Source organism: Bos grunniens, chromosome 12 (genome assembly GCF_055505025.1).
Source record: "Bos grunniens cultivar Pamir isolate PY7600 chromosome 12, Bosgru_T2T1.0, whole genome shotgun sequence".
NCBI classification, from domain to species: domain Eukaryota; kingdom Metazoa; phylum Chordata; class Mammalia; order Artiodactyla; family Bovidae; genus Bos; species Bos grunniens.
The window spans coordinates 33,140,881-33,165,104 of NC_141176.1; the positions used below are offsets into that span (position 1 = coordinate 33,140,881).

The 24,224-nt window shown below is 44.5% G+C and overlaps 1 protein-coding gene across 4 annotated transcripts in view; it reads right to left on the minus strand.

The window, feature by feature from the left end:
- Nucleotides 1-2,217: 2,217 nt before the first annotated feature.
- Nucleotides 2,218-24,224, minus strand: part of WASF3 (WASP family member 3) — a 76,474-nt gene continuing 54,467 nt past the window's right edge. For 2 of the 4 annotated variants that reach the window (XM_086329656.1, XM_086329657.1), the window contains 7 exons: nt 22,415-22,549; nt 20,220-20,373; nt 16,213-16,330; nt 12,190-12,365; nt 7,881-8,144; nt 6,080-6,447; nt 2,218-5,287 (listed from right to left, as the gene is read on the minus strand). In XM_086329656.1, coding sequence (XP_086185782.1) covers nt 5,130-5,287; nt 6,080-6,447; nt 7,881-8,144; nt 12,190-12,365; nt 16,213-16,330; nt 20,220-20,373; nt 22,415-22,549 — 1,373 coding nt within the window. In that variant the 3' untranslated portion in view covers nt 2,218-5,129. Of the gene's footprint in view, nt 5,288-6,079; nt 6,448-7,880; nt 8,145-8,954; nt 9,122-12,189; nt 12,366-16,212; nt 16,331-20,219; nt 20,374-22,414; nt 22,550-24,224 lie in introns of all 4 variants that reach the window. The other 2 variants (XM_086329659.1, XM_086329658.1) reach the window with 2 other exon arrangements.

Genomic DNA, 24,224 nt, shown 5'->3' on the forward strand with positions numbered 1-24,224 from the left:
GGAGAATCCCAGGGACGGGGGAGCCTGTTGGGCTGCCGTCTATGGGGTCACAGAGAGTCGGACACGACTGAGGTGACTTAGCAGCAGTAGCAGCAGCAGCAAGAGCAAATTATAGATGACCGATAAAGACTCAGTGAAACTGAAGATGGATACATAAAAATTATCCAACCTGCAAAACAGAGAGAAAGAAACTTTTAAAATTGAAACAGTCCCAGGCAACTGTGGGCCAGCACTAAAAGGTCTAACATATGTAGACAGGCAGACCTCAGAGACACTGCAGGTTTGGCCTCACATCCCTTGTAAGATAGTAAATCATATGAATTTTCCCAGTGTGTTCCCAGTGTTTATGAAAGTCATGTTTACACATGCTGTAGTCTATTAAAGTGTGCAATAGAATTATGTCCACAAAAACAATGTACTTACCTTAATTTAAAAATATTTTATTGCTAAAAAAAGCCAGAACAATTACAACAGTAACAACAAAGATCACTGATCACACACCACTGTAACGCACCATGAAAAAGTCTAAAATATTGAGAGAATTACCCAAGAGTGACACAGAACATGAAGTGACCAAACGCTGCTGGAAAAATGGCATCAGCAGGCACGCTTGAGGCAGGGGTGCCGCAGAGCCTCAACTTGAAACAAAACGCATCATCTGTAAAGAGCGATAAAGCAAAGCATAAAACAAGGTCTGCCTGTAACAGAGGGGTAAGAAGGTAAGTGTGGAAAGGGGCAGAAAATGTATTTAAAAAATTATGCCCAAATAGTCCCCAAATTTCATGAAAGACATACCTTTACAGATTCAAGATCGGTGAACCCCAAGCAGGATAAATACAAAGAAAATCCCAGCTAAGGATGTGACAGCATTTACCGTCGTCTCTTTAGATGAGACGCTCCCTGAGGGCAGAGACTGCCCTGTTTCTGTCTCTAGCAAGTAAGTGGCCTGCAGATGCCGATGGCTAACAGTCCCCTCTGTCAGCTAGGCGTCTGGCACAGTTCTGTGTTTCACACGGGTTATTGCATTTACCTTCTTCTTAAGCCTTCAAATATGTGTTGATGAAGACTCCCTTTCTGACGAAGCTCTGTAAATAAATTAGTCAATAAATATGTACGGACCCCTATGAAGCGCCAGGCGCTGTTGCTTGACAAACAGGCTGTAACAGTAAATATGATGCCCCTGCCTGCCCTGCTGAGGCCCAGCTGCTGGAGGACGCAACGTAGAGTGGGAGCCAGGCATCTAGGGACAAGTGCTGGAAATACGGAGTACCTGGCAAAATGCTTCATATTTAAAAAATTGCACACAGCTAACTTTTGGTAACAAAGTAACTCGGAAATCCACCATCTATCCAATCACTCCACGAGGAGCTGTGGAGGAGTCAGGGCCGACCTGGGGCTCAGACACACAAATGACCAGAGTCCTCGAAGAACACAGCACGTGGATAGCCAGCTTGGAGCAGCGGCCGCAGGAGCCTGGATGCCAGCCTGCTCCCCCTGAGGTGGCTGCTCTTGCCCCCTGACCTCAGCTGCCACAATCCCCTGCAGTGCTGACCCCATGTGCGGTGCAGGTCCATCAGAAACCTTCCCCGGCCAGCAGCTGAGCTTCACTCTGTTCTCTCCCACAGGAAACAGGGAGAACGCCCCCTTTCAAAGGATCATTTTAAGGAGTAGACGGAAGCATCTCAGAAGCTATCAATGCTCCAGAATATCAGTCACTACAATTGAGACTAGATGTGGTTAAGATGCCAGAGCATGCCAACCATGCCTGGGCAGGTTGCTTCCTGCTCCGGGAATGGCGCTTTCAAACTATACCAGTCCTTTCTCAAGTTACTCACAGAACCAACCTCAACTCTTATCTACACAAAAATTGTGTAGAAATTTAAATGGCATCCGAGCAGTATCTTTTATTATCTAATAATGGAAAGTGAAAATGAAGTTGCTCAGTTGTGTCCAACTCTTTGCGACCCCATGGACTGTACCAGGCTCCTCCATCCATGGAATTTTCCAGGCACGAGTACTAGAGTGGGTTGCCATTTCCTTCTCCAGGGGATCTTCCGGACCCAGAGATAGAACCTAGGTCTCCCGCATCACAGTCAGACACTTTACCATCTGAGCCACCAGGGAATAATGGAAAGGCTAATTAAAAACCACACCAAGCCCCAATTTCTATCCCCACCCCAAAAGGTTAACCATACAACACTGCAATAAGCAAAACTGTTTAGGGTTAAAAGTGTAATTTTATTTAGATGTTACTTGTACATAATCTATAGTAAGATATACAAACAGATAAAAATTGTTTACCAGGAGTTTTTTTTTTTTTTAATACCACTTTAAATTCAGTGTACAACAGCATTGGTAATACTGCAAGGTGACAGACTCTTGTTTAGAAAACAAAAATTACTTGCTACTCTGGCTGATACATTCCCATGAGTCTTCAATGGATGAAAATGTATCGTGAATTTCAGCTGCAAATTATTACAAAACTTTCACAATCTAGCCACGTGGTGCTCAGAAAAGATTTCGACATTCTAAAATTTTACTGAAATGAAAATGCTAATTCTCCAACAGTATACTTTTACTGAAGAAAAACATAAGTGACCAAATCTTATGGTTTTAGGGCTAAACAACAGAAAACTGACTACATCATATGCGTGCAGTTAATGGGTGGTTCTGAGTCGTCTTCTCATCCCTCTACCTGATCCATAACATGAGAAAAAGCTTGTAAGAAATTAGACTAAACAAAAAAATAACCTTACAACATAGAGCTTACTTTAAAATGTAAAATCCATAGACAGGAAGTATGCATTTAAATGTTTTTCTCCATTTCTCTCGTAAATATTTCTTGAAAATGAAAATGGACAGTTCAAAATAGTCACTTTTTCCTTTTCGTGTGCTATCGTATTAGAAAAAGTCTGGATTTCATTTTTAGAATAAATCAGTGCTGAGAAAAATACTGCGAAAAATAATCTAAAATGGATTTTAGTCCTTTTCCATTCTCTTAGAGGCTACATAACACATCAGAGCAAAAGCGTTTTCACTGGTCAGAACATCAAGTTGAAAATAACTTGTTGATTAAACTACAGGAAGACAACCAATACTTAACAGGCTCATGAATATGTATAAAGTGCCACTAATTTTACTGTGATAAGATATAAATAGAAGAAATCCTGACACGGATAGTAGCTTTATGCATTCTCTCCATCCTGAGGACAGAAGGGACATTACAAAAAAAGAGACAAAGAAGATTTATCAAACATAGGTTCTAGAAGGACACAGGTGCTTCTGTATCCAAAAGTAACACTAAAGACAAAATACTGTAAAGAAAGACAAAATATGACCACAACTGGTAAAAGTCCCAAGAAAATGCCAACATAGCTGGCCTCTGCACTGGAGAAAAAGAGAAATTAAAAGAGAGGAACTGAGGCGTTCATTATAACTACTCAGAGGCACCACAACGTGGTGAGGAGCACCAACAAGCATGCGCCTGAACAGCTGGTTCTAGCTGAAAAGACTCAGACAATCTGGCCTGGGCGCTTGGAAACAAGGGTCATACAGATCTGAGGCTCTTCTCGAGTTCCAGCCCAGGGGACTCAAGGCCCATCAGGCAGCCCTTACAGGATGACCGGGACCTTCCACAGCCCGTGTGTGTCCCTCAGGGACAGAGACGTGATGGTGGAGCAGCAGCTTCCTGGGGAGAACTCAGCAACCACACCCCCCACCCCCAGCAGTCAGGGTCCTGCTGACACCCTACATCCACCCAAACATCTCTGTTTTAGCCACAGATTCCTTGGTCACAACTGAGCATCACTAGGACCCGAGTTGCACACAGCAGAGAAGTCAGAACTGCTCGGGGGTAAAGCGTCTTTGTACATCTGTGAAGTTACACCTGAGATTAAAGCCTGGGGTGTTTTTTTCTTTCAAACAAACAGTTCACCTCCACCCAGCATTACAGAATCTAAGTTCTCATTCACAAGTTTCCTAGCAGTTTGTCTGGAACAGGAAGGCCCGCTCGGGGCTCACCTGTCACCACGTGGGAAGGGACAAGGAAGGGTCGACCTTCCCCTGGGGTACTTGGTCAAGGGTGGTGTGCCGACCACCAAGTGGAAGAGGAACCCGTGTGCTTCGAGGGCTGGGTCCCTAACTGGCCACAGCACCAGGGAAGGCGAAAAAGATGCGACAGTCTCCTCTCACCTAAATGAAGCTCTCAGAACTCAAGATCAGTTGGGGCCAGGTGCCACCTGGAGCCTTCTCTGTGGCTCCAAGGCCTCCACGTGGGCCCACCTGGGACGTGGTTCTGGGAGAGAGGTTGTACGGGCTCTGCTCCCAGGTCCGTGTGGGCTGGTTCCCCAGCTCCAGAGGCCGCCAAGGGTGCTGAGTGCAACCCCCGTCCCGACGACACCAAAGGAAAAAGGGCCGTTCTCCACTTTCCTTCCTACTGTGCTGCTGAAACCTCCTACAGAAACCACCAGCAAGCACTGACTCCATGAACGCCCGTGAGGGATCCTGCCTGAGAAGGGCCAAGTTCACATTTCACAAGGTCAGCAGAGAAAATGAGGTTCTTCAGCAGAGCCTCCAGAGAGACAGAGGCCACCAGCCATGACAGTGCAAGCTCAGACAGCTGAGTCTCCTACTTGTCAAATCTTTCTCTTGAGAACCAACTTCTTCTGAACACATTAAAAAAAAAAAAAAAAGTGGAAAACAGTATCGCTTACTGATCGGAAGACACTGGTCTGTCGCACAGTCCTGAATCTTGCAGAGACCTGACAACAGGCAGCTTCACAAACACACAGCAAGTCTGCAGGATTTTCAAGATTAAGGAGCGTAAACCCAAACAGCACTAAACGCGTTTGTGGCCGAGAGAAAGAAGCAAGAGGCTGTTTTCAGGACGATGCAATAGTTACAGCATTATTTCCTCGTGTGCAGCATGGTTTGCTATGTTTAGTGGCACTTAAGTATTACACAGTAAATACTGAAAAAACCCAGAAGTTTTGGATGTGCAAAAGCAATCTCACATTATTGATACAAAAGTGGCTAAGCTACGGGATTATAATACCACTATCTGGGTGCTGGGACCACTGACATTGTCGACACGCTCCCCCCGGCCCGGCCCGGCCTGCTGGGCGCCCGTCTCAGTCGGACCAGTCGTTCTCATCGAACTCCGAGTCGTCGTCCGAGTCGCTGTACTCGACGGCGATGCGCCGGGACAGGATGGTGGCCACGTCGTTGCCCACCGGCTCGCGCTTGGCCTCCTGCTCCCGCTGTTCTTGCACCTTCTTCAGCTGAATCCCTAGAGACACGAGACGCGGCTCAGAATGCAATCCCTCCGCTCGCTCCGATTTAAACAGAGATGGATCAACAAGCCTATTAGACTTTTTTTGGCCTACTGACGCTAGCATAAAACGTTTTAGAAACTGGATGGGAAATGCTTGGGAAATAGATGTTACAGGACCAAGAAAAAAAAAAAATGTATAGGAGTCGTGACATTCCTTAAGTGATGTGTTGAAATGTAAGATAGTTACGATTCCAGCACACATCAGCACCGAGAAAGAACATTCTAGAGCAGCACAGCCCAACCAGGGAGCCACCGGCCACCAGAGGCTGTTTCAAGGTTTCCAGTGGCCCCCTGTACTGGGACAATTGTGCCAACACGAGTGTTTCCGTCATGAAGACCATACTCCTGGTCGGCCTGCAGCTCACTGGCACATCAAACTAAAAATACGAAAAGGCTAAGACGTATCCTAGATATGAAAAACTAGTCTGAAAAACTAGATCACTGACAGGAGCTCATTTTCTTTAATTTATACTTTTGACCTTAGAGTAAGATGCAGTGAAAAAAAGAAGATCCAATTAATTGATGATCGTTTTTATAATCTATTCCTAGTCAAGTAAAGCTTTCCTGAATTCTCAGTGCTTTATCACCGTGTTTACTTGGTGCTGAAAAAACACATCAGCTGTTTTTAAAAAAAAAAAAACCGAGGCTCCTGTCACCCTCTCCTAAACGCCATCTGGTGGAGGTTGGAGCTGCTGGAAACCGAGGAGGCCATGGCTGGTGGGCCGCTGTCCTGGGACGGGCACTCACCCATCCGGATGGCGGCGAGGAGGTCGCTGCGGGCGTCGCTGACGGGCGGCTGCACAGCCTCCTGCCTCTTGGCTTCAGCCCCCGGAGGGGCGTGCATTGGGGAGGAGGAGAGCGAGGAGCCGGCACCTGGAGGGCCGGGCGGGGGCGGTGGGGGGCCTGGGGGCGGCGGGGCTGTGACCACAAGCCCACCGGAGGGAGGGTGGGGAGGGCCAGCGTAGGCGGATCCGGCGGAGGCCGGGAAGGGGGGCTGCAGGGGCACCTGGAGGGGGCAGACGAAAGCAGTTTGTGCGGAGGGGATCACGGGTGGGGGCGGGGGCGGTGGGGGTCCTGAGGGGCTGTAATACTCCGTGATCTGAGCCGGCAGCATCCTGTCAGAGACAGGAAGCAAAGAATCACTAGAGAGCAATGGCTGGTCCCATCCTCAGAGGGTATCCCCCACCTCGGAGACAGCAGCCCCACCCCCCAAGACACTGCCCACGCTGTCATGTGAAACACTGCAGGACGCAAACAACCATGTTTTGGACCACAGGTCATCACAAGTCACTGTGATGGGATTCAAGATGGTCTGCTGACGTGCACCAAATGATAACCACTGGAAAAGGTGACGTCTGCAGAGCGCTGGACAGCTGACTGCAGCACAAAGAAGGCAGGACAAGGCATTGTTACACGGGGGCATCTCAGAAAAGGTGCTTGGAAATCTGTCTTATAAGGGTTCTGAGGCCAATCAGATTGGCAAATTCTGTATTTTACATCCCGTCCCCATAGAAATTCCCCAAAGCCCACAAAGCCCATCAGAACATCCAAAGCTTCGAAAACCCCTCCAGCCAAGAACCTGCAGAGTTCTATTTAGCTGAGGGTTTTCCAAACCAACTGGACCACAAACTCTCTCTGCCTGACACTCAGAGCCTCAGAACACTCTGTGGGAACCCTGAGTTACAGATAACCAAATTGCAGGGACCGTCTAAGACCCTGCGGTCGGAGAGAAAACCTCTGGGGGCTGAGGGATGTACGTTTAGAGCGCCACCCTCGCTGCTCCAGAGTGGAGAAAACCCTGTCCGTGGAAACACGTGTTCAATCCCCTGGGTGCCAACTGGGAGGGACTAAACTCTTGAAAGACTGAGCTTAAGCCAAAAAGACTGCTTACCAAAATACAGGCAGTGCTTAACTTAATAAGCCCTTAACATGAGGATCTTTTTTTAGGAGATGTTTGAACCTTTCCCAAAAGACACAGAACAACAGGACCTGGAGGCAGAATGACATTTGGGTGCCCAGAGGCCAGGGCTACGTGCATCCACGTCTAAGAAGTCCTGTGTTGCTTATTATCGTTGTCTCCTTTGAGATTCGGATTCTCTGGAGCATTTGGGACCCGCTCACAAAACTGGCACGTTGTCCTTTGCCAAGGCCCTGGCTTGGTCATTCAAACACAAAGATAATGTGTGTTCACGAACATAGACACAAACCTGAGGCTTATGTGTAATAAAAGGGGAGCGGCGTGACCCTGCCTTTCCTAACAGAGTTTCTCATAACGGATGGTATCTGCACCCGCTCATTCCTGGCTGCATCCTAGCCTCCAGAGTTTGGCTCAGTGTTCAGTGTTAGTCCCTCAGTCATGTCCGACTCTTTGTGACCCCATGGACTGTAGCCCACCAGGCTCCTCTGTCTATAGACTTCCCCAGGCAAGAATACTGGAGGGGGCTGCCATTTCCTTCTCCAGGTTATTCAGTGACAATTCCTCATCACCCACCCGCAAGACCCCCATGCAATGGTGAGCCCCAGAGTGAGCCCAAGATGGGGTATTTACCCGTAGTCGGCTGGGGCCATGGGTGCGGGGGCCTGGGGGCCCTCCGTGGCCTGCGGTGGGGGTGGTGGGGGCTGCTGGGGCCTGTTCAGGGCCAGGTGCCGGGCCGAGGCCGACGGGGGCCGGAACTCGTGCTCGGGGGCCTGGGCTGCCGGCCCGTGGGACGGGCCGTCACCTGCTCCGTAGGAAGGGGTCCCAGGCTGCGGGTGCAGAGAGTGATTGGGGGTGGCCGGGTACGAGTAATCCGTGACATCCGATGCATGGGACCTGCGGGCCAGAGCCAGGGGTGGGAGAAAGTGGCGTCAGTTAAGAAGACTTCCCCCACCCCGGCCACCAGGCATCAGCGTACATTTAAATCAGAACACGGCAAGGCACAGAAATCACACGCTTATTCCCTGTACTATCGACAAGGTCGAGGCCCACAAGAGCTTCCAAGCACAATGCAATCATGACTTTAGCGGCAAAGCTCCAGGGTTACGAGGTTTCAGAGCCACAGCTGTGAAGTGCGTGGTCAGACAGACGGACAAGCGACAGACAGCACAGCCCCCTTCACAGCATCGCAGCGGACACGTTTGTAAGACAGGAGCCTCCAAGACAGGGCGCTGAACTTGAAAACGGCATCCAAGGTGGAAGATTTCAGCGGCGATTAAACTGAGAGCATATAACTAGACCTTAACAAATGGCAGATGAATCGGGGGGAAAAAAATGAACGGTAAGAACAGAGAAAGAAGTCAAGAATGAGGTGAGTGGTAGTTTTCTTGAACAGGAGAGATGTATTTATGGCCAAAAGAGAGAGAAGGAACACAGTGCCGCAGGCAGAAGCCCTCTTGCTGCCTCCAAGGCTTGCGGGAGAGAGAAACTCTGAAAGGGTGCACGCGTCTCCGTGTTAGTTGGCAGAGTTCAGAAGAATGCTGGGACCCTGGGGGTACCGCTGGGGGCGGGAAGGGCTGGGCAGCGCCGCAGGGCGTTAGTCACCCGGGTTATGGGACGTGTGGTCAGTACAGGGCAGAGCATCCTCTCGTGACGCCGAAGCAGGGGGCCGTGAGGGCGGGGACCGGAGCAAGCGGAAGCACAAACCCGGCGGGCGTCCTGTGCTCTGCCGCGCCCCCCGCCTGCTGCAGCTTCCTCGCGTCACTCATGAACTCAATGCCCATCTTCCTTCTCTCCCACTCTTCTCTTCTGGTCCTGACTTTTCTCACACTTATTTGCTGGCTTCTGTTGGGATTCAGCTTGTGTCTCTCTCTCTGAAGGGAAGAGGCAAACACACGTCGGGTCTTTGGAATTCAGACAGCAGCTTCCCCAGGACATCACTGCATAGAAAAGTTCTCTAAATGGCAGAAGACTACTGTTTTTGGTTTTTCTTTCCTTTTTTCTTCCCTAATTTCAATATAAACATAATTTGTAACTCACTTCCTTTTTCCCTCATGTACAGTATGAACTGTACATTATGGTGTGCATATGACTGTCTTTTGAACTATGCCAACTGTTGGCAAGGGAGTTAAAAATATTTTCAGTGGGGGAAGAATCTGACCTGTTCTTAGTTTTAGCGTATTTTAAAAATGTAGATACCTGAAACTCTGGATTCCCTGATGATGGGAGCGTGGCCCCGTGTGGGTAACTGTGTCATAGCCGGGGTACAACTTTCAAATGGAAACAAACTTATCTACAGGCTACAGAGTGCTTCTGATGGGGTGAGGAGCCGGGGCTGGAAATATCATGGCACGATTCAGAGCTCTGTTCTGTAAGGTTCGGGGTGATGGAGGGCCGAATGGAGGCAATGGAGGACAAAACTGGATGGAGGACAGATGCGAGCAGGGCATGCCCAATGTCGGGAATTACAGCAGGAGAGCCTGGGGGGCAGGGCTCTGTGACGGTGGTGGGGTGGAGTGGAGAGGGGGCTGACTGGTCACTCGAGGTGTCACTGCCCCTGTTCAGGGGACACTGGTAGGCTGGACAAGAGATGAGGAGGAGGGTGACTGCTGAGCGAAAAGGACCCCCCAACAGGAAGGCAGAATCAGCCCCAGGAGACATGGCACTCGTGTGAGCCCGGGCGGGTGGTCCTGAAGCTGCAGGGGCACCAGGAGTTATCTGTTAGGGGAAAGAGAATGTGGAAGAGTGAAGAAAAGATGGGACAGGAGGAAGTGTCAGCAGTGGAGACTCAGTGGGAGAAGCAAATGAAGCCCTCGGGGTTCTGCGGGAGGGCAGGGTCGAGTGGCTGCGACCCAGGGTCAGGCAGCTGCAACACCCAGAACAGGGCGAGGAAGGGGGAAGCACAGGGGCCGGGGGGCACCCTGCTTCCCGACTGATGTGGGGAGCCAGGGACAAGCATTTGATCAAGGCCCATCCTAAACGTATGCTTAGAATCAAACCATTCCTGATGATCTACAGAGTGAAAACTTATCATTAGTTTGTGTGATGAGCTGAAAATGTATTACTTACAAGAATAAATTATATACATACCATCAAACTTAATGCTCAAATTTCCCTCAGTTACCCTGAGTACATCCATTAAAAACCACGTTTCTAAATAACACTTAAAACAGGAACGTGCGAAAGTCGCTCAGTTGCGTTTGAGTGTTTGCAATCCTATGGACTGTAGCCCACCAGGCTCCTCTGTCCAAGGGATTCTCCAGCAAGAATACTGGAGTGGGTAGCCATTCCCTTCTCCAGGGGCTCTTCCCAACCCAGGGATTGGCCCAGGTCTCCCACACTGCAGGCGATTCTTTGTTCTCTGAGCTACCAGAGAAGCCCAGGAATATGAGACATTATAAAATCAAAAGGTAAATAACACAGGGCAGACTTCAATTTCATTAAGTAAAAAATATACACACGTACAGAAAAAAGACCAAAAAGAGAAATACACTAAAATACAAAAACAGTGGTTTCTCTGGTAATAAGATTATGAATAATTTTTTCCAAATATAAAAATTTAATCTTATTTTATAATAAGAAAACTGTTATACTTTCATAAAATAAAAAGTATCCAAAATAATTTAAGGGCTATAATCCATCAATTTTATACCCAGCATGGCACGTCTAATCTCAGATTCCAGAATGAATATCGATTAATTCAACTGAAAGATTTTTAAAAACTCATTTTTCCATCTGTACCTATGGAAAGACTTATGTATGGATTATTACAAAGTGTACGTTTTGCACGAATAAACAGTCAGAGCTTAGCTGGAGAAAACCGAGCAGCAGATATGACATCCTGGGAGCTGTCAAGTTCACGTACTTCTCACCCAAAGAACTATGAGCGGAAGTGTATCTTCAGTCTTACTTTCTACAGAGATAAACTGACACAAAGACTAAAACTTGAGGCTACAGCTCAGTTAAAGCTCCAGGAATTGTCAGATCATTACCTGATAACAGCTTGTACAGAAAAATCTAGACCCTGCGTCAGTCAGTGACCGGCAGCCCTTGTGGGGAAGTGTATTTATGGGAACTGTACCCACCGAGCACTAAGCATCTTCTGTACATTAGTCTGAGCTAAACACGGAGGTTAATACGCATTTTTTAAAACACAGATTTACTGCAAGGTCCAGGTTACTGCTGATGTAAGAATCCTCTATTCACGTTTTTAAATGCTGATGGAAGAGCCCACCTTTACAGAAGCAGAAATACGAAATTAACTGTAAATTACAATTACTGGTCAGTTCTTCCTGTCCAGTGAAGCCCTTTTGGGATAGATGCTGCTTAGTGACCATGTCTTTCACATCTGCAAGAAAACAGTTTTACTGAATTGCTAACAATTCTTAAATTCCTAAGAGAATTCTCCTCCTGCAATTAGAATACGTAAGATTAGCAAACTGAAAGGGACGGGGGGAAACTTTGTTCATCCCTTTTGGAAAGGTTATCAAGAAGAACAATGAAGTTATTCCTTGATCACATCAATCGCTACCAATCATTTCAGATACCAAGTGGCAAAGGAAAAGCAAAATTCTAAGCAAAAGAGGCAGAGAAAGAATGAAATGATTATCAAAATGAAAATGCCAGTTATGGGCAGGTACTAAGCCCAAATTCAGAATCAAGGTTAAAATAGTACATCTTGATTAGTAGAATGATTAAGTGAAGTCACAGATGGAAAATGATGCAAAGTAACCCAACACCAAACAAAACTAAAGTATTATTTCAAACTCAAAACATATGCAACACTCATCTTTAGGGAAAGTTTGGAAACACACTGTGGTCCATATAAACACAAAGCCGTGCTACGCTTCCACTTACAGGGAAGCCAAGCCCCGCTCACCCTCACAACGCATGCATGCACACGCGCGCGCGCACACACACACACACACACACATACACACACCTAGTGTCTGGGGACAAGGATCCTTCAGAAGACGCTCCGTGGTGTGCGCTCTGTGATAACCTGGTGTCAGGTCTAAGCTCTTTGTCATACGCCATCATATTCCATTCTTGGCGCCTGTTTCTGGCTTTTCTAACCTTTTTCACCTCCCGGGTTGTGCCATCTATACGCTTTTGCTCCTGACGTCCAAGGAGGAAGGCAAGCGTGCCGAGACAGAGGGAAGGAAAAGAGCAGGTTAGTGCGGTTGCCACGGCAGCAGTGAGCCTGGGGTGCAGACAGGGCGGGCCCCTTTCCATCACTCCCGGGTCGAGAACCTAACGCCCTCACCCAACTCAGACCCAACCAAGAGAACAGACACTGATTTAACACCAACAAGTAAAAGTTACTGTGCTGCAGTTTCAAGAGTTGCTTACCATCATTTTTGGTCAAGAATTCTCACCTCACTAAGATTTAGCTTCTTTTCAGTGTACGATACTTCTAGATCTATTTTATACACATGAAATACCTGCCTGCTCCAGAGACATCGTTTCCCACCCTTATACTGCTCTGACTTGTTAATGTGTAATTATCTGTCACAAAATAATTTTAAGTGTTCAGTTTCAAAAGGATTATTTCAGAATATTTGAGTGAACCCTGCAACTAGCTTAACACAAACTAAAAACAAGGTTAAGAACTTACCTTCCCTCTCACTCCTGCTCCAGATCTACTTTGCCAGTAAAAATGTCTTCAATAAATAACTTGGGTTCTATGCAGGTGCTTTTTTAAAGGTGAGGACCCTACTTCCATATGTGTTTATATGTCCTTCCTGCTCCCCTCGTGAAATCTGATGATCTTCGGGAAACCGATCTATGAGCCTTTAAGTCCTACGCCCCCCTTACAGCCCCTCCACACGTGGCTCTGCAATGAACAAATCCAGGTAACAAGATGTTCACTATGGCTGGGGCACCTGCCAAGCCCGGAAGGTATGAATGGAAACCAAGAGAGGACAGGTGTCTGCCCTCATGGGGATTGCGATCTCACCCAAGCTGAACTCCCAACTGTCAATGGAAAGGAACCATTAAAAACTACATTTTAAAATTTTAAACAAATGAAGATAATGCCTAATAACAATAGCGATAATCTTCACAACTGGAGGAGTCCTGTTAGGGGCATAAACTGGTCCAGTCCTGAGAGGGTCAAGAGCAAGAGGGTGGCACCTTTCAAAATTTTAAGTCCACACTGCACTGCTGGGAACTGACCCTGAAGAAATACCTGTACCTGAGTACAGGTACCCCTCCAGTGCTGTATCAGGGACAGTTTGGAAGCAACCTAAATACTCATTAATTCATTAACTGGTAAATAGCTCACGAAGTATCCAAACTTTGGAATATAATACAACTATTAAGAAGAACAAAGTACATCTTTATTATATCATGATATGGATATGTCTGTATCTATTGTACACCTGTATTATGAATGCACAGCTGTTACCAGAGGGCAGTTATGCCTGGGAAAGGGAGACACTCACCTCCAAATTTTCTAAACACATGTGTTTACTTCAGGATGGGTTGGGCATTTTACAACTGGTGTGTACTGTCTGAATGCTTTTAAAATCAAGAGAAAGAAAAGGAGGGAGATTTCTCCGGATTCCAACATACCTCCTGCTTGAGAGTCACTGTCTTCGACTAATTAATAGCTATCACCCTTACTTTTAAGAGATGAATGCTGAGCAGGTAGGGACAAGTGTGGTGGTATCTGCCACTCTCTTTACAATGGCTCAGCCTCCAATCTACCCATCAATGCACGGCCGACACACACACACACACAAGCTGACTATGATGTAACACTGACCCTGACACATCTGCACCTGGCTACGCCACCTACATGAAGACCCCAAGGCTGTCCCCAGCTCCTTTTTACACCTGGATGATCTCAGCTGCTGCTATTTAGAACGCTGCTCCATCCTGAAGCCCCACCACCTCCACGCACACACTCCGCTCAGCCAGCCTCTTCTATCTGCATCTCAGGGACAGACCTCCTCCCCTCTCCACATCCTCCCCCACGGTCACCTCGCCTCCTGCTGCCCACCCCCAACAAAGCCACCCGATCCCTCACTTTCCAGCTCTGCAACTTCAGCCTGACACCAACGTCGTTATTTGCATGACTTAAAAAAATGTTTTTACACCAGCAAACGAAGGAAATTTCATGTTCAGAAACAACGGATGTCTTCTCCCCAAATTTTCTAAACTAATTCTTCCTTCCCATGGGCTTGTCTGTTCCAAATAAGAGTGTGACTCCTGGGGTTTCTAGAATCCGGGGAAATGAAGGCTACCTTGCCTCGTTTTCTGTTCCTATAGAAAGCAGATTTTGTATTAAAAATGTCAAATTTCTTTCCCTCCTTATGAGTTCCAGAGGATGGCATGACTTTTTTTAATGTTTGTTTCCCCCACTCAACTCTCATCTCCATGAGGGTGACAGTCCTTTCTTTTACATCACAGCCTTTAGAAGGCATTCAAAAAAGAACCACTATACAAATGAATGAAGGAGAAATTCTCATCAGAATTTTATGTGTTTGAGGCACACAGGATGAGACAAAACCACCAAGGAAATGACAAATAATTCTGTACAGAGGGTAATCACACACAGTCGACAAGACTGCTTTCCCCTGAAGAACAGTGGTGGAAAAGTTAAATATTTTTGCCAAAATGAACACTGCTGCTTCGAGGGAATTCTGGGAGGCCATCTGAAAGGAGGCATGCTTTAAAGGAGAGAACTTGTAAAGTCTTGGGATTCTGCCCTGGTGCCATGAAGAGGTTTGGGGATTCAGAGCCATGGGCCTTCAAATCTCCGTTCTTCTTTGGAGAGATCAGCATCTTCCCATTCTGCACTTCAGTCCTTAGCAGTGTCTTTGCTTGAATATTGCTCCACTTGAACACCCAGCAACCCTTCCAAGATTCCCCATTAAATCGCTCCAACGGGATTCTCCAGGCAAGAATACCGGAGCAGGTTGCCATGCTGTTCTCCAGGGGATCTTCCCGACCTAGGGATCGAACCTGGGTCTCCTGCATTGCAGGCGGATTCTTTACCATCTGAGCCCCCTGGGAAGCCCCGAGAAGACCACACAGATGACAATCTGAGATATTCCCTCCCAGGATTTGAGGTACGTTTCACACCTGCAGTCTGCGACTGCCGCGCTCCCTTTCTGAAATCCTGTCTTCCAGTCTCCAGTCCTCTTCCATCCTGAACTGTCACTCCTGCGGCGCCAGCACCTCCTAGTTGTCTCAAGCCTCCAGGGAGCCGGCCCACAAAATGCTAATGAGCTCTTAACTCACACACTAAATGGTCATTTTTTAAAACATCATTCATATATAAAAGGCTTGGCAACTAATTGCCTTTGGAGAATTAACTGATTTTCAGTCATTTAAGTCTAATTTCTGGGCCCCAAAGAGACAATTTTCAAAATAGAAGTTCCTGAACCCGAGGGTGGGTTTGTCCCTCTAAGAGTGTTTGCAAGGCAGGCACCTCAGTTCTCCTGCCTACGACCACCCCACCAAAGGGAAGCAGCTCATTTTCAGGAAATACTATCCTCTCAGTGTGCTGACCACACATGCTTTTCCATCCGATACGAACCTCTCTCACCAAGGTCTTAATTACAGTTAGGTGGCAGCCCAACAATTAATAATGTTAAAAATGCCAAAAGCAGATAATTCTAACTGATATGGAAGGTTGACTGCTTTATGAAATTTGAAAGTGCAAGAGAAAAGTTATAAAATGCAGTGACAAAACTGAAATTTTTGCCACTACTTTTATGAAAGCAAAGCAAGTTTTAGAGAATAAATCAATAGAATTTATTGCCAGTAGTACTGTATTACTGTGTTAGATTGAATGGTATCTTCATGTGAAGAATGCAACCTCTAGAAAAACTTCAGCACAAAACCCAGCATCTCAACTGTTTAAAAAAATGTACGGATCTTTAAATCTCTAATTTCTAAGTCAGCATCTCAATTACACATTTATATGAACATTTCCCATACTTGAATTCTTTACCTTTTGACGTCTTTTCTCTTTCCTTTTGTCTTCCGTGTCCTGTAGCATTTTTTCTTTCCAGAGGTCAAAGAAATAGGAAGGATCAGTATAGAACTTCAGCCCATCCTTCTTATCATCTCTGTAAATCAATGTGTTACAAGTCAGGTGGGAAAAAAAGGTTGTATATTTTCATATCAGAGAAGGCAGTGGCACCCCACTCTAGTACTCTTGCCTGGAAAATCCCATGGACGGAGGAGCCTGGAAGGCTGCAGTCCATGGGGTCGCTGAGGGTCGGATGAGACTGAGCGACTTTACTTTCACTTTTCACTTTCATGTGTTGGAAAAGGAAATGGCAACCCACTCCAGTGTTCTTGCCTGGAGAATCCCAGGGATGGGGGAGCCTGGTGGGCTGCCGTCTATGGGGTCGCACATATGGGGTGATTATTAATGTTCATTTAAACTCACAAGATAACATCTGCATGAGGAATCTGAACTATCCTATACTCTCTGAAGTCTCCCAATTTTTCTTATTTGAAAAAAATGTGTGAACATGCAGTAACAGCAGTTTTTTCTAGAATAATTAAGTAAAAACTACTCTTGCATATTTAGATTTAGAAAACTGCTACCCCAAAATCACAATATGGCTCATAAACAGCAATATTTAATACCACAATTATTTCAAGGTATGTTCTGTTTATTCTAATGGGGGCTACATATAGAGATGGATGGATCTCTTAGCACATATATGTTCACTTCTATTCTGGAGCAACAAGGCTATTTGGATAAAAATTAGCAAGCACTCTGCCTTTTTTTAAAAATCAGGTTTGCCCAACATCTATAATTCAATTAGGAAAGGAGCAGAATATTCATGGTGCATACACGTAACTCGGATAGAAAGTGATGACCTAAATACTTTCCAAATGGAAAGTCTTAGTCACTCAGTCATGTCATGTTGTGACCCCTGGGGCTGTAACCCACCAGGCTCCTCTGTCCATGGAACTCTGCAGGCAAGAATACCGGAGTGGGGTGCCATTCCCTTCTCCAGGGTTCTAAATGGAAGTAACTCACAAAGAAAATTCACTTGCAGCTATTTAGTTTTCAAGAACTGCTATAATTACTATATATTAAAAAATATTTCAAGTCTTTATATGCTACTCATTCATCACAAAGTCAATAAAATGCAGCCAACATGGACGTGGACCCAAAGTTGTAATATACATCAATAGACAGCAAAGCTCAAAATAATCATGTTAAGAAGTGAACACTCTATCTGCTAATGCTTTAAAAACAGTATGTGACCTATATATTACCTTCAAGAGGAAGCAAAACATTTTCACTTAAAGACAGCATTTCAATTAGTCATTTGAGGCATACAGAGAAAGAAAAAAAAAATCAGAGAAATAAGTAAAGAGTTTGTGGCCCAGTAGTCAAACAAAGTGACATGAATTACTCGAGGGAAACTAGTCTTGAAGTCCCTGCTATGCCGGGTTCTCTAAGCTTCTCAGCATCAAATGATAAGCCAGGCTCTCAGGAGGGTGATCTGGCAATTCTCTGCCTGGAAGTCGCTAACAAACCAGCACAATCCACTCTGTACTTCAATTCTTTAGTTATTTAAAATCCTCTCTCTTCCCAATTTCCTAGTGACAAGCAACCTGCATTATTGGGATTTTACTGAAAACACTGTTGTGAAAAATATAAACTATTGCCCTAAGATACTACTAGGTTGTCAATATATTTGAGGACATAGAAAAACTGAGCAGCAACTTGCTGCAATTTTAAAATGTATAAAATGCATCTTCTTTTTTCAAAAGTGGAGCTAATACTTTGATGAGGAGTTACTACTTAATGGAACAAATATGTATAATAACTTAAGCAAACGTTAACCTTGACACCAGGATACAAGCAGAAATATTCTATGTTTATTGCAACTAAACACTTGACTTTTCAGTCACACTGTACTTATTTAAAACTGTGTTGTCACTGTCATATGTAAATCCAACTGCAAAAGTTTGTGTTTTTTCCTACCAAAATATTTCTGCATTAATAAAAAGTAGATTTGAGTTGGCATGACTATTTTTAAACACACTATTAAAAGATATTTTTCTTTTCTATAAAACTGAATATACACAATATATATGAGCATCAATTTATTTTATGCAATTAAAAATTTTAACCACCACAAATATTTAATCATGATCTTGATTAGTCAAATATGAGTGGTTCATTGAGTTTTCTGGGTTTCTTTTTTCCTTTATAACAAAATATTTAGTGAGGTTTCTTAGGAAAATTTTAGTAAGTTCTCTGGCTCTGGAATAAATAAAGCTGAAATTGCCCCCAGAAAAATGTCTGCTGAACAAAAGCAAATTCACAAGTTAAAGCATTAGGCTTCCCATCCCATCTCACCTCTAGCTTGTCACAGAGCCACGGTTTGAGTTCCCGGAGTCACATGACAAATTCCCACTGGCTATCTATTTTACATACAGCAGAGCGGGAGGCAGGACGGAGGTACAAGAGGGAGGGGAAATGTGTACACCTATGACAGATTCATGTTGATGTACGGCAGAAACCAACACAGTATTATAAAGCAATTATCCTTCAGTTAAAAATAAATTTTAAAAAGGTAAAAAAAAAATTAGGTTTACAATACTACTATTAATCTTTAAGTTGAGTATCTAAAGACTCCAGAAACATACATTTGTTTCATAGAAAAATGTGGTATCCTGATCCTCTCCCATCACAGCTTCCATGGAATCCCTATTTCATTTCCTGGAGCATCTTTCTGTCCATGCTGAAGAAAGGGATGCAGTCTGAACGACTACTTTCCCAGTAGAGCTGCAATAAAGGATGGATCCAAACATCTCCTTTTGGACCCCGAGAAAGGACAGGAATTCAGACCAAGAGAACCCCTGGGCACTGCCTGAGAAGGGCTACCAGACCCAGGAGAGCAGTAACGGACGTGGAGGACTCAGTGAATTCAGGAAGGTGGGGGCACCACCCAGTGGAGCTAATCCTGGGGGGCTGCGAGGATCACCCCCACCAGTCTAAGCTCATCAGAGGCTGAGGAGCGAGCTCTACAGGGGGTGAGAGATGGGGACGAACAGAGAATTACTGGGTAGGCCAAAAAGTTCGTTTGGGTTTTCCTGTAGCTGTTCCAAAAAACCCAAATGAACCTGTTAGCCAACCCAATACATGGAAACAGGAAAGAACTCAGTGACGCGGCAGCAGGTCGGAGAGGAGTTCTAAAGAGCGTTTTTAGTGTCTTCATAATAATTTTTGTACAGTTTATTTTTCGTTCTTTTTCTAGGAAGTTTGGTCCTGATAGAGTGTCCTACCAATTCAAATGAAAGGATACCTTCTTGATTCTATATTCACTCTTAGAAAACCCAACACTGCAGAACACACGTTTCTGAATTAAATAACACATGTCTGCGGGGCTGAAATGCTGAGACAGGTACTTGGCTGCATTAGAGATGAATTATGCAACTCCTTTAAACTTGACTTTGAACGTGAGGATCAACACAATCACACACCATTACTATGTAATGTGCCATCTTCTACTCACGATATCTGCATCTGAAAGCTAACATCAGAGCTCACACTTCCCTTGGTAAGCTTATCTGTATTTTGAAATACTCAAACTTTAGAAATTCTGTAAATCACTAATGTCATCGTGGTTGTTTTTGTTGTTGAGCTGCTAAGAGTCGACTCTTTTGTGACCCCAAGGACTGTAGCCTGCCAGGCTCCTCTGTCCATGTAATTCTCCAGGCAAGAACCCACTGGAGTGGGTTGTCTTTTCCTATTCCAGGGCATCTTCCTGACCCAGGGATCGAACCTGTGTCTCCTGCCTCTCCTGCATTGGCAGGAGGGTTCTTTACCATCTGTGCCACCTGGGAAGCCCAATTTCATCCTGGATAACACTGCAGTAATTATTCTCAAAGTCTGAAAAGATCTTTTCACCACACTGCCCACCTCTCTCAACTTACTTACCTGAGAGGCTCTGGGGACGCACCTGCACACAGAAGACCTACCTGTACGGTGTAAGGATGTTCAGAGGAGGCGGTTTATCGCTCTGGTTGTAAATGTCAGCAACAGGATTAGGAATGCTGTTCTTTGAAACCACCTGCTGGTCTTGGACTGTGGAACTTTTGAAAGCCTTTTTCATGTTGATATCCTGTAGTGACACTGTTTAGAGAAAAGTCCCCCAAGTCGGGTTATGTGGAAATATTTTGAACCGTTTAGAAACAAGTATAATTTGATTCACAATCATAAACATCTCCTAGAATAGCCGAATACATAACATCTATTCTAGCAGAATAATAGTACCTACTATTGTTCATTTAAAATCATGTTTACTAGTATGCACAACCCCTCCCTCTGATAAACAACAGTAATCTCTATAAATCATGTCTTTCCTTCTTTTGTGGCAATATAATGATTTCATTGAGCCTAATTATGAGTGCATCATTCTTTACTTAAATAGCATTTCTCAGAAACCACACAGGGATAAAGTTATGAGTGTAATAGGTATCGGGGTATCCAGGGGGAGGGGAACCATTCAAACAGTTAATACGTCTGCAAAAAATACACCAATGTAGAAAGTGTATTAAGTTTTTCTGACAGTAATATTAAGGAGAAATGGTAAAGCTTTTCAGCACACCTAGAGTTCTGAAAATTAAGCAGCATGATACAAATCTGCACTAAGGAGTCTGAGAGAAGCAGGCTATTTACACTCATTTCTTGAGTCTGAACGGCATACTGCATCTCAGGTATCAACTCATCTGACCTTGACATGACTTTCTGAGGTGGGTGTACAGGCACATTCACCCATTGGACCAATGAGGCTGACGGTCAGGGGTGTTAAATGACCTTTCCAAGACTGCCCAACGGAGTGGCAGGATCACATAGAGCACAGATTTCCTGACTTGGTCAAGGATTCTTCTATAGGAATATCCACCAAGGAAAGTCTTAAGGGAGAATACTGATTGGGAAGGGAATGTAAGGCTATATAAAATGTGCTGTAGAATCTCACGATGCTAACCTTTTCCAGGGTCAAGTTTATCACAAGCATCACAACTGCAAGAGTCAACAAAAAGCTGAATAAAGACAAATATTTTTAAAATCATTTTTTATACCATTTGAAAAGTATATGATTGATTTAAAATATTAAAACTCCTTGTCTGAATAGACCCAGTAGCTATTCAAACTTTTCCTTTTAAATAAAAGACACATTTTAAAATTAAATTAAAAAGAGCACATCTCTAACTTCCTACTTTCTGTTGGAAAAGTAAGAATGTTCATAACAAATATTAAAGTCTCAATGTTCTACACTTGTTAAATTTTTAGTTCACTAATCTAATTTTGACCTTTGAAACAGATCTGAAGATAAGAAAACATGTTTTTTTGAGTGATGAGGGATGAATTTCATAAATAACTACATTAAAAAAAACTTTCAGTTTTTATTAATACTGCTATTGAAGGCCTAGTAGAAAAATAAGATGCTAGGATCATTTTAATGCCAGGAGGGAAACTGTAACTGCCTATATAAAGGGAAAAATAATTTTTAATTTGAGTGTTTTCTTCAAAGTAAATATAAAATGGCACATCTTGATTTGGGGGGATAGTTTTTTTCCCCCCAAAATAGTCTTTTATTTGAAAGAGACAAAAAGCGAAAAATTTTTTAAGGGATTGTTGAATTTTAATTTTTTTTGAAACTATCCCAATTTCAGGGAACGTCATCAAAATGACCATCAGTTAACTTCACAGCACCTGTGGATATTAACTTTGTTTCAGAGGCCTGAAGCCCTTCATTTCTGGGCAATTAAGTCAGCAGGATCGGCTCAATTACTTATAATCGGTCCTAAGCGGGGCAGAGGGTACAGGGCTCTCTTAGCTGGACAGTATCTTTGGAGTGAGTCTGTGATTTTTCCGGTAAGAAAGTATCTTTCCAATAACTACCAGTAACCTCCATTAGGACTTCTAACACTGAATGCATTCAGAGAGTCCTTTAAAACAAATACTGCGTGTGTCGTTTATTTACAAATTGAGTGTGGTTCACAAGGTAGACCAGATGTGACTCTTAATTACTAAGTAACCCTGCGCTGTGGGTTTTTCCCCTTGCTTTTCTTCTAGGAAAAGACGAGATGAAGGAGGAGCGCACGACCTCAAGGAAGCAGCAGGGTGACTCCCTGCCCTCCTTCAGCATCACTCTCCAGGGATGACCTACCCTCTTCCACCGTGGAATCCAGCTGGGTGACCTTGACAGCGAGGCGATCAATCCTGTCCTGCAGAGAGTTTGCGCGGATGTAGAAGTTGTTGGCCTCGTTGAACAGCTCTCCGAATATGTCCTCAGCATGTTTGCCTGCAGAAGGCACCAACAGAAGGCCGCCTGTCAGAGGCCACACTCTCACCCAAGCCCAGCGCCAACCTCCGCACATGTGGTTTTGTGCAAATCATCACAAAATGCATCACTATCAAAGGCCTGTAGGATTTTTCAAAATTTATTAGGAATACTCACATGTATCTGAAAGTGACCCCAAGTTGTAGGATTTTTAAATGACCCAGATAATACAGAATTTTTACTATGAGCTTTCCGACCCCACCAAGTTGCTTCCCACTAAATTAAGCTTCTTTGGGAAAAAACTAGCTCTCATTTTGCATGCTTTACGCATATACAGTTCAGGACCTGAACTTTCCTTTTACTTCCCAAGTAAACAAATTTGATTCAACAAATCATGTTGGCTTCTAAATTCAGGGTTTTAACCTCATTCACAATCAGCAACGTCAGATATCTTATACAGTGCCTCACACTTCCAATGGCATTAAATTCTTCTAATTCATATTTCAAAATCTAGGTATACAATGCTAACTCTGGCCCTCCCTAAAAATCAGTATGTTGAATTCTGAGTTAAACTTTTCTGTACAGATCTCTTCTTTCCCATGAGTGCGAGACATACCTCCCATCTTCCTTAAAGTGTAATTAATAACATTTCTGAAAATTTCACAAGATCGGAATCAGTATCTGCTTTCACTCAATTTCCAAATCCTAACACCATTCCTTTACTCACTCAACAAACATTTAATAACTGCCTACTAAGCATGCAAGGTGCATTGGAGAAGGAAATGGCAACCCACTCCAGTGTTCTTGCCTGGAGAATCCCAGGGACGGGGGAGCCTGGTGGGCTGCCGTCTCTGGGGTCGCATAGAGTTGGAAACAACTGAAGCGACTTAGCAGCAGCAGCAGCAAGCATGCAAGGAGCATGAGTGCTAGATGCTACGGCATGAGTACGTTTAGTTCTTTAAGAAACGGCTAAACCGTCCTCCAGAGTGGCTGGACCATCCTGCGTTCCCACCAGCAATGAACGAGAGCTCCTGTTGCTCTCCACCCTCGTCCGCGCCTGGTGCTGTCAGTGTTTTATGTTTCGGCCGTTCTGATAGGTGTGTTTTATCTTGTTTTAAGCTGCGTTCCCCTGAAGACTGTGATGTGGAGCATCTTTTCATGGGCTTGTTTGCCATCTGCACATCTTCTCCAGTGAGAGGTCTGTTCGGATCTTTCGCCCATTTTTCAAACAAGTTGTTTATGTTTTTTATTGCTGAGTTTTAAGAGTTCTTTGGATATATTTTGGATAATGGTCCTTTATCAGATTACGTCTTTTGGAAACATCTTCTCCCAGTTGTTGGCCTTCTCCACAATATCTTTTATAGAACATAAGTTTTTAATTTGGATAAAGTCCAGCTTATCAATTATTTCTTTCACTGTCATGCCTTTTTAGTACCGTATCTAAAAAGTCACAGTCATATCCGAGGTCATCTAGATTTTCTCCTTTGCTATCTTTGAGGAATTTCATTGTTTTACATCTAGGTCTACGATCCATTTTGACTTAATTTTTGTGACGGGTATAAGATGCATTGGTTTTATCTGCATATTCTATCAACTTATTACTCAAAAGAGAAGAGAGCCTGAACCTTCCCCGAAGAAGAGTCACCTGGAGCGAGAATAACTGTAACGCTTTCACCGCGCTTTACAGTTTACACGG